General features: G+C 31.0%; 1 protein-coding gene across 1 annotated transcript; it reads right to left on the reverse strand.

Annotated features, from left to right (window-relative positions):
* Positions 1 to 1,701: 1,701 nt before the first annotated feature.
* Positions 1,702 to 7,453, reverse strand: LOC130441260 (26S proteasome non-ATPase regulatory subunit 10-like). Its single transcript, XM_056774849.1, has 4 exons — positions 7,361 to 7,453; positions 6,427 to 6,713; positions 5,369 to 5,578; positions 1,702 to 4,004 (listed from the first exon to the last, which is right to left on the reverse strand). Exons 2-4 carry the CDS (start codon positions 6,710 to 6,712, stop codon positions 3,508 to 3,510), a joined length of 993 nt encoding a protein of 330 aa, XP_056630827.1. The 5' UTR covers position 6,713; positions 7,361 to 7,453; the 3' UTR covers positions 1,702 to 3,507.
* Between the last annotated feature and the right edge of the window lie 2,379 nt (positions 7,454 to 9,832).

Here is a 9,832-nt window from a genome sequence, read left to right on the forward strand (position 1 = left end):
AAAAATTTCAAAAAAGTTAATTTTTCGGTATTTTACAGCCTAAAATGTATTCTATTAAAAAAAAGGTAATTATACACTTTCGCGGTCACCTGGTTTTTTGGCTCTAGAAAATCGAAAAATGGATGGATTTTAATGATCTTGGTCTCAAAATGTTCCATTTTACGGCGGATTTATAAAAAAAATACGAAAATTGAAAAAAATAAATATTTTTTACAGTTTCATGACTTTAAATGCAAAAAAATGACTTTCTACATATAATCCTTCGTAACTGTTTCTGACGTCGTGGAATCAAGTTCGTATATTTTTTTTCGCAATTTACATAAAAAAATGAATATTTTGAAAAAAAAATTTCAAAAAAGTTAATTTTTCGGTATTTTACAGCCTAAAATGTATTCTATTAAAAAAAAGGTAATTATACACTTTCGCGGTCACCTGGTTTTTTGGCTCTAGAAAATCGAAAAATGGATGGATTTTAATGATCTTGGTCTCAAAATGTTCCATTTTACGGCGGATTTATAAAAAAAATACGAAAATTGAAAAAAATAAATATTTTTTACAGTTTCATGACTTTAAATGCAAAAAAATGACTTTCTACATATAATCCTTCGTAACTGTTTCTGACGTCGTGGAATCAAGTTCGTATATTTTTTTTCGCAATTTACATAAAAAAATGAATATTTTGAAAAAAAAATTTCAAAAAAGTTAATTTTTCGGTATTTTACAGCCTAAAATGTATTCTATTAAAAAAAAGGTAATTATACACTTTCGCGGTCACCTGGTTTTTTGGCTCTAGAAAATCGAAAATTGGATGGATTTTAATGATCTTGGTCTCAAAATGTTCCATTTTACGGCGGATTTATAAAAAAAATATGAAAATTAAAAAAAATAAATATTTTTTATAGTTTCATGACTTTAAATGCAAACTATTAACATTGAGGAATATAGTACGAAACTATTCACGAAAATTGATTGTTTTTCATCGATTTCATTTTAAGCTATAAAAACTGAAAAAATCATCCTTTTTGGATTTTTTTAAAATTGTTATATATTTTTTTGTATTCTACATAAATTAAGAACTTTATCTAATAATGAGATAATTTCTTGTAAAGGATTATTTTGCAAAACCGTTTTTTTTACGATTTAAAACAGTAAAACTATGAGAAATTTTTCATTCCAGCTATTTCTACTAATTTTTTTTATAAATCCGGCGTAAAATGGAACATTTTGAGACCAAGATCATTAAAATCCATCCATTTTTCGATTTTCTAGAGCCAAAAAACCAGGTGACCGTGAAAGTGTATAATTACCTAAAATAATGCCAATAATGAAGATATTATAAATTGATAACATATCAAGCTATTTGAATAAAAAACAAATGCCGTTTTTTTCGTGGATGTCGCTTACGGAACTAGAAAGAAATTTCTCGTGCCATTGATTTTGGCCACCGTTCGTGCCTGATCTAAAATTGCGGTAGCAGTCGCTTCTTTTGGACTAGTTATTAGGAGGATGTCGTATGGCTTATTTAGCCTTAAAATGGCTATTAAATCTTCAAACTACTAAACAACCGAAGGTAACGTTATAAAACATTTTCAAATGTTTAAGTGGCACCAAAAATTTTCCATCAAATATTGTCAGTTTTTGAGTATAGTATAGAGTAGGATTCAGACAAGGACAGTGATGTTATAAAACAATATATTGTATATAAAACACTTAGATACTTCAAAAATATATTTCAATAAAAATTCTTCGTAAAAATAAAATATGACAAATCTTTCTAATCAAATACGTTATAAAAATAAACAGATAAAATTTAATTTTTTATCGCCAGTATAAAAATTGAGTAACGATTTCATTATAAAATACGGATTCTGTCTTAGTCAATTTGGCTCCACTCCATCTATTTATTAATTAATTAACTTCTAACTTTGAATGTTTTTTATATTGAAATAGTTATCTTTATAAAATAGTTCGTGTTAACAAAGTGATGTAGGAGAAAACTTACGTTTATTGGCTTAGATGAAGTAAATATAGACTTTGTAAAACAAATAATAATGCTTAGAGAACCAATTTTGTAATTTCAACTCAATTGCATTGGACTTGGTATGTTGTAAAACTGTTTTTGACGAAATTTCCTTTAAAAAGGTCAAAGTAAAATAGTTTAGCAGATCCAAAAGAAACTACAATATGGTCTCCAAACCTATAGAACAACATTTTTTCGGATGATGAAGCTAGATCTGTTTGTGGTAGTAGGAGACGTGTAATTAAAACCAGAAATCAAGTGTTTTACAATGATCTCAAAAAAAGTTTCCGGCTTCCCTTATGTTTTGGGAATTCCTTTAAAAACATACCCAACTTCACTGAGACAAGTTCGTATTGAATATTTAGATTAATAATTTTAGAATATTTCGATATTATCAAAAGAAACGACAGCATAAATGGTTCAGTGATTTTACGGAACAAGACTGGCGTGTTCACATGAATCTACATAGTTAGTTTTGACAGTAAAAGTAATATTCTTCATTCACATTGGTATGATAATATATTTTTTCTCTAATTAATGTCCACGACGAACAAAAACTAAAGACATATAGTGACATAAAAACCAGAAAACCAAGTAGACATTATTTTAAAAATATTCCACGTAAAATGATTATCATGAGTTTTTATGCGAGATTAGAATTCATCAGTTGAACATTCCTATTCTCATACAATTAAGCATTTGATGTGAGTGCTGAACGAATCGAATTGTTGGGCTGTCATTCCAAGAAATTGCTACAATAATTATTTATTGTGGATGTTGTTTTATCAGATTTAACTGGCATAGTCTCAAGAAGATCAAAGGGGAAATAGAGAGTAGAATAAAGAACTAAGATGGTTTCTTAAAGTTATTAGCTCCAAGAAATCGTTTTCCATCAACAAGGGCAATAACAGCTCAGTGGAATGCAGAATATGGATATTGGAACCTCATCTGATTCCTTTCCTCGATATACTCTGATTAGGAAAATAATGCACGTATTTAGACAGAAAAACTAATTTCATCAAGCTCAAACTCATCTTCTTACTTGACTTCCATCCAATTTATGATGAATCTAAACTGAATAATATGGTTTTTATTTGGTTTTCGGGCTCCCATGTCACTGAATAATATATAGGGCATATTCGTGATTCACAGATATAACATTTTTCATTCTATTCTCCAATTTAATATAATATATATAATTTTTATTAGAATTTCGTAAATAATTAAATGGATTGATAAAAAATAAACTTCAACAAATTATATAAAGTCAAATTAATGTGAAAACTTAAAATTACCACTTGGGTATTTCTCTACTAAATGTTGTTCATATTTAAATCACAAACCTTAATTTCAATATATGATTTCAAATGTTTGAGAACAGTTTTTAAAGACCTGATTCCATTTAGTAGCGAAACCGCCGCGTACTTATGGTATGCTATAATAAATAATAACGTTAAAATTAAAACTTATCAACATACGAATAGATTTTATTGGAGATTGGGTGATAACACCAATTCGGCTTGATCCTGATTAATATTCATATTCAAAAAATCATTAGCATTCGCGAAAATATTCGTCATAGGTAGAGGACTGTAAGATACGAAATGATTGGGAGTAAAACTTGGCGGAAAGAACATCTGGGGAACATTAAACGGAGTTACAGGAGAAATATTAGGAGTAGCTACGTATACTGTTGGACTGGGAGAAGCTTTTCTTATGCAAACAAAGGAAGATGGTGCAAGATTCAACATGGACGGTTGTGGCGTGATAAAACATTGCGCAGGTGCCATGTGGGGACTTCTCGAGATTAGTTCAGCTGGAGTAAGTTTCTTCGGTTGCTCTTTTTTTCGCTGTCTTGCTTTTCTGATATCGTTGGCCGTTTCGTTTAGATAATTTTTTATGGTAGTATCCGCTTTGTTTTTTAACAACAACGCAAATGCTTCATTGTCTTCCATTGAAGAAGCGAACATTAAAGGAGTAATGCCTGAAAATTGGAAAACCTAATCAAATATATTTATTTATCTATGGTTATATACATATTTTTTAGTACTGAAATTCTTATTACATCTAAATCAACTAAAAACTAAGTCTTAAGAAATAGTATTTCATATAGATCAAGGCTGCTCAACCTTTTGAAGAGTCGGGGGGCCAAACGGTGCATTCGGCACGGGCCACTTACATTTCCTGTTTCAGTTACTCCCAGGACAAGCGCAATAAAAACTTAATTATTAAAAAAATAAAATTGAATTATTGTTTATTAGGAACAAATTTTGTATCTTATTCTAAAATGCAAGTAAAGAAATAAAATTTGTTTATGCAATCAAAATGTGATTTCTGCCATTGTTTGTGTTATAATTTATGTTTGGCGATAAATCCGACTTTGACAATAACAACAACAAGTCACAAATATATTGCTCAGTTAAGAATGTACTGTATTTATTTTTTACATAATTAAGATCTGAAAAAATATTTTTGTATACATATGTTAATCTAAAACTACTTAAAAACTGTAACGCAGGGTCAGTTATTGCTGGAAATTCTCCTTTTGGTACCAATTTCCAAAAATCTTCGGAAGAATTTTGTGCTTTCTAAGACAATTTGTTAGCAAAAAGGTACCATGATTTTGCAGTTCAACAAGTTCTAATTGAATATTGGCAGGATAAGTAACTATTTCAGCCAAACTTATTACGAAAGGATTTATAAAAATTTGTACATTTTGTTTTTACTCTCGAAATCTTGTAATCTGCTCTCAAATGACTGTGATAAGCATTTAATTTTAGATTGGTATTTAGAGTAATTAACAGAAACAATATTGGGCTCCTCTTTGTAATGTTTAAGTGTGGGGAAGAGAGCTAATTGAAAAGAGAATCAATTTTGTTTTGAATGCAAGATCACTAAACCAGGATGTATTCTTCAATAGTCAACTTCGAATGGTAAAGCCCCTATCTGCTCTAAAAATTGCGACACCTGTACTCGCAAGTTGATGAAATGTTTCAACATGCTGCCCCTTGAAAGCTATTGCACAGAGCAATACAGTTGTAACTCTCCATATTCTCTGATTTCTTCTTCAAATAATAGCCTGAATTGACGGCTGTTAAGAGCTTTTGCACTATGTAATTTATGCAGCGTACTACTGGATCAATAACGTGCGCCGCGGGATTTTTGAATTTGATGCGTATTTTTAAACCACACTTGCGCGGGCCACTTAAGATTCCTTCGCGAGCCTGGATCTGAGCAGCCTGGATATAGATGATATTCAAAGGATTTATTGGGAATGTGAAATATTCGAGTCGTTTAATAAAAGAAAATCTCCAATTGGAATAATAGAATTTAACACATTTCACTAACCTGTATATAGAGTTTTGGCATTCAAGTTGAATTTTTCTTGTATCAAATATGATAGAATATCATTATTTCGGAATAGAATTGCCATTGATAACGGCGAGAAATTGAGCTGCATCAATCTTTTTGAAATACCTCCTGTTAAAAGATGTTCCATAATCATTTTAACTATTTCCAAACTTCCTCCAGAAATACTTATATGCAGGACAGACATACCTGAAATATAATCAACTTTAAAAATATATTGACTGAATTTTATAGTGGTGATAACATTCTTGACAACATTTTGAGAATAATCCCGAAATTCGTACTCAAAATTTCAATTTTCTTCGTCCTTTTCAATTCAAGCAGATCCCTTGACGATCCTTAAAAACAAGATCTTTTGAAGTAATCCTCGGCACTTGTTCTGTTTTTCGCACCACAATTTCTTAATGGTCTCGCAGTAAACATGCGCATTGATTGTTTGGCCTTACCCTTTTTGTACCAAAAACTGGGCGCAAGAATTTTCGAGGTATCAAGATTTGCTTATGCTTAACTTTTTTTGGCGACGAAGTGTACCTAAATTCCATTGGTTGCCATTTAGTTTCTGTGCTAAAATTAATCCCCTATGACTATCCGAGAAAGAAAATTATCTCCTTCTTCATTTAGCGCGTGTAAAAAAAAACTTAAGTGCACTGACCATCTGTTGTTTTTTGTGTTGCTGAGCGACAATTTCAGGTACTCATCGTGAACAAAGTTTTCGAAATTTAAGCTTTTCAGTAACTTCTGCTACGATTGCGTGAAGCAGGTCAATAATCAAATACTGGCGTATTTTTGTCAATAAACCTCAAACAGTTGCCGATAGATGTCACTTCGTTTAACTTTTTTTAAATTGATAAAACTAATAAAAAATCGGAATTCACAAGCAGCTTTTTCACTTACAGCTGACATCATAAAGAAGTACTGCAAAGAACACGTCTTTGACTTCATTCGAAAAATTAATAACATTAATAGTTCTCATTATTTGAAAATTTCTACATTTTTTTTTATATTATTTATATCTAAGATAAAATATGTCAACAAACCAAATTTATTTATCCTAGTCACATCGCCTCCAAGCTGTAACAGAAGTTTGACAGTTTTGACTTGTTTATTTCGGCACGCCATCATCAATGGTGTCCAACCTAGATAATTTTCCATATTGAGCTCTTCAAATTTAATACATTTCTTAAATTCTTCGTCTTTTCCCCGTGCTGCCGCGTAGTGTAAAATTGTGTTCTTGTCGTCGTCGATGAGTGTCATGTAAGGACTCACTGTTAATGGAGGAACGGGCTCAGGTTTTTCCTGAACTGATTTTGGTTCTGCAGCCATTCTACAGTGGTAAACAAATTCAAAATAATTTAGTAAGTCATCACCATAAAATAAGAACAAATTTGAAAAGTCAACAGTTAACTAATAATCTGAAAAGAGTTTTTGATTTTATATAAAATTTCTTTGAAAAGTACATTTCTAGTCCGTTCTATATCACTCTTGAATAAGAATTCTAATGAATGAAAATTGGATAAAAATATGAAATTGCAGAAAATTTTGGAATGGTGGGTATAAGCTGGTATAGACACAAATAGAGTGACAAGTTTAAAAAAACGCTGTAAATAATGTAAATCCTGAAAACTGAGCAAAAACAGGAAATCATACAATCAAAGAAAAGTGGATGTGGAAGTTGCACAATTTTACTGATGGAATGATCGAACCAGTTCATCTTCAAAATTCATTCTAAGCATATGATATATATATATTGAATATCAAATCTAAAATGCTCAAAATAAAGTCTGGGGCGTATTGTGCAAAAAATATTTGTTTATGCGTTTTAGTGCATTTTTCAATGGTATATTGCAGCTAAAATGAATTTTTTTAATTACAATTGAATGTTCAGTAAAAATTAAAAACAAAATTGTGTTGCGAGATTCCGGGGTTCACTCACAAAAAATAAAGTAAATAGTGAAATAACTGTAAACTCACTGTTTATCTTGGAAACTTGTATTTATCGCAAACTACGTATAACAAAACTCACATAAATGATAATTGTTCCTATTTAATTGTTTTGTTTTATTTAAATTCCAGTTTTTTTAATTCCATAGACGTAGATTGTCCACTTTTTTAATAAAAATTTCATAGACGTAGATTGTTTTGAAATCGGAGAGGAAAATAATTTTATAATCAAATGCATCAATTTTCCTACCAACAAAACGTTTTTGAACAATTTATAAAAATAACCAAGACGAATATAATAAGTTGAAAATTACAAGGAATTTTAATCAATTGAACTGCATATATTCTACAGTAATGAGTAATGATTTTCCAATTAATCTAATGAGCTTTTCATTGCCATACGATCGCCGTGGATATGACTGGAACAAATTGGGGCTTAAGCATCAGCCCACCAGTTATAAAACAGCAAACTCCTTTCCTGATGCCTGATGTATTGTTTCGAGGAGCTCACAACGAACGGAACAATTTCCCAATGGATACAATTAAAGAACAGGGGAGGACACACCGTATATTAATTCATTTTTGATATCGTTTCTGTAGTGGTTTTCTTCCGAATGACAAATTATGGTTATCATTTTATTAAGTAATATTTTTATTTGCATTTTGTTTGTTTGTTAAAATTCGTTTCAATCAATTTTCATTTGATACGTAACCAAACGCCTAACTATTCATACATTTTACTTCTTAGATCCTTTTATATGTTTTTCGTGGTGATAGGAATGGAACCAATGAAAATTTGAATTTTATTCATCAAAATATGACTTGACATTGACAATTTGCTTGATTATATCAATCAATAGATCACCTTCAACAGGAATACCAAAATAAAATCAAATCAGATCGAAGCATCAAACTTTCACCTCGCCTGTTATTTTGAACTGATTTTCTACCACGAAAAAAAAAAAAAAATAAAATACTCGTTTTAGATTGTTTGGAAGTTGTTTTGCTTTCCAGTCACTCTGCACTAGTACCTAGAAGATATTTTGTACAAGACTCTGCATCTTATTGTTCTGCTTTCCAAATACATAAATTCTGTCCGAAACCGGCTATTTTTCTGTGGTTAACATGTCTCATTTCCCAAGGTATTAGCCTATATCTCACTTCCCAAGGTACCTAAGCCTTTTGATGAATGTACAGGATATTTGCAGAGCAGATTTTCTGCAATCTCTATGGCTTGCTAGTAGAATTTGCATTTGTCGTTTTCCATGCTTATCGTTTTAAGTTGCTATTTAGGACAGGATGGACAACCAGTTTAATGTGGTTTTTGGACATCACATGACAAGTTCCTCATACTTTTTAGCTAATATTGTCACTTGGATTGTAGTAGGCATTGAGTGTTTCTCCATTGAGACTTCACTTGATTCTTCACTTTGTCATGTAGCATCTCATGAGACCACAGTAGGACTTTAATCCAAAATATAAAGACGTTGTCTCCTTTTTGGCAACGCTATCTGCTATCTCATTGTTTGGTATACCTTGGTAACCTGGTGGTTACATTAAGGTTACTTTCCTTCAGTTATCTAGTACTTTTAGAGTTTGTTTGCAATCAAATAGCTTTCAGTGCTTTCAAGGCTGCTTGGCTATAGGAGAGAATGTAGTAACAGCGTCTGATAAATAACGAAATGATTTTTCCAGTAGTATGGAGGGCTTACATTTTCACGTTCACTGAAATACTCCATCACGTCATCAATAGACAAATCAAAACAACAAATTTTATGAGAAAATTCCATCTTAACAGGGTAATTTGCATTGTGGAATGAAAATATGAGTTGGAAAACTTGGATTATCCGTTTAAGTAATCTTCTAAATACTAAAATATCTATAAAGACATAAAGACGATAATCTTCTTATCGATGACAAGAGCATTTAATGATCTCGTTTATAAATAGTTTCTGTCTCTTGTTACCACTAAATATAACGTTTTTATTCCCAGACGATTTTTTTTTTCGGTGAATTTATATGGGATAAGACTGTATTCGTGAAATTTATTGCCGCGACTCGCTTAGTATTCTGGAAATCTACGTGTAATTTGTCGTATTCTTAGCACGTAAGCATCATCATAGAAACCGAAATATTACCACAATTCTAAGGCTGTATTTACCTAAAAAAACGGGATGCAGATACACTGAGATGGTAGTTAATAAGACCGAAAAGATTGTATTGTTTATTGTACCTCTAAAAAAATGGGAAAAGATATTTGAATTGGTAATAAGTGAGACGAAGTTAGAGAGTATTCGAATCTTTTTCTGGGTGATTACTAGGTGAATGTGGAGACCAAATACGATCAAATCCTTCACAAAAATATACACATATACGAGGTTACTTCCAAAAATATCGAGTATACCTACATATGTCTGTATTGATGTTAATATGTATCAATCAGCCTCCATTTTGTTTAATCCTTTACTTTGAAGCAAGACATTGTCCGATTTTTAATTGAAA

Source organism: Diorhabda sublineata, chromosome 3 (genome assembly GCF_026230105.1).
Source record: "Diorhabda sublineata isolate icDioSubl1.1 chromosome 3, icDioSubl1.1, whole genome shotgun sequence".
NCBI classification, from domain to species: domain Eukaryota; kingdom Metazoa; phylum Arthropoda; class Insecta; order Coleoptera; family Chrysomelidae; genus Diorhabda; species Diorhabda sublineata.

What these genes read in the sequence shown, in the direction of transcription:
- LOC130441260 (XM_056774849.1), bottom strand. Translation starts at nt 6,712, where the DNA reads ATGGCTGCAGAACCAAAATCAGTTCAGGAAAAACCTGAGCCCGTTCCT. An exon ending in GACTAGGATAAATAAATTTG is followed by an intron (nt 5,579 to 6,426) that starts GTTTGTTGACAT and finishes ATTATATTTCAG; the next exon opens with GTATGTCTGTCCTGCATATA. An exon ending in TGCCAAAACTCTATATACAG is followed by an intron (nt 4,005 to 5,368) that starts GTTAGTGAAATG and finishes TCCAATTTTCAG; the next exon opens with GCATTACTCCTTTAATGTTC.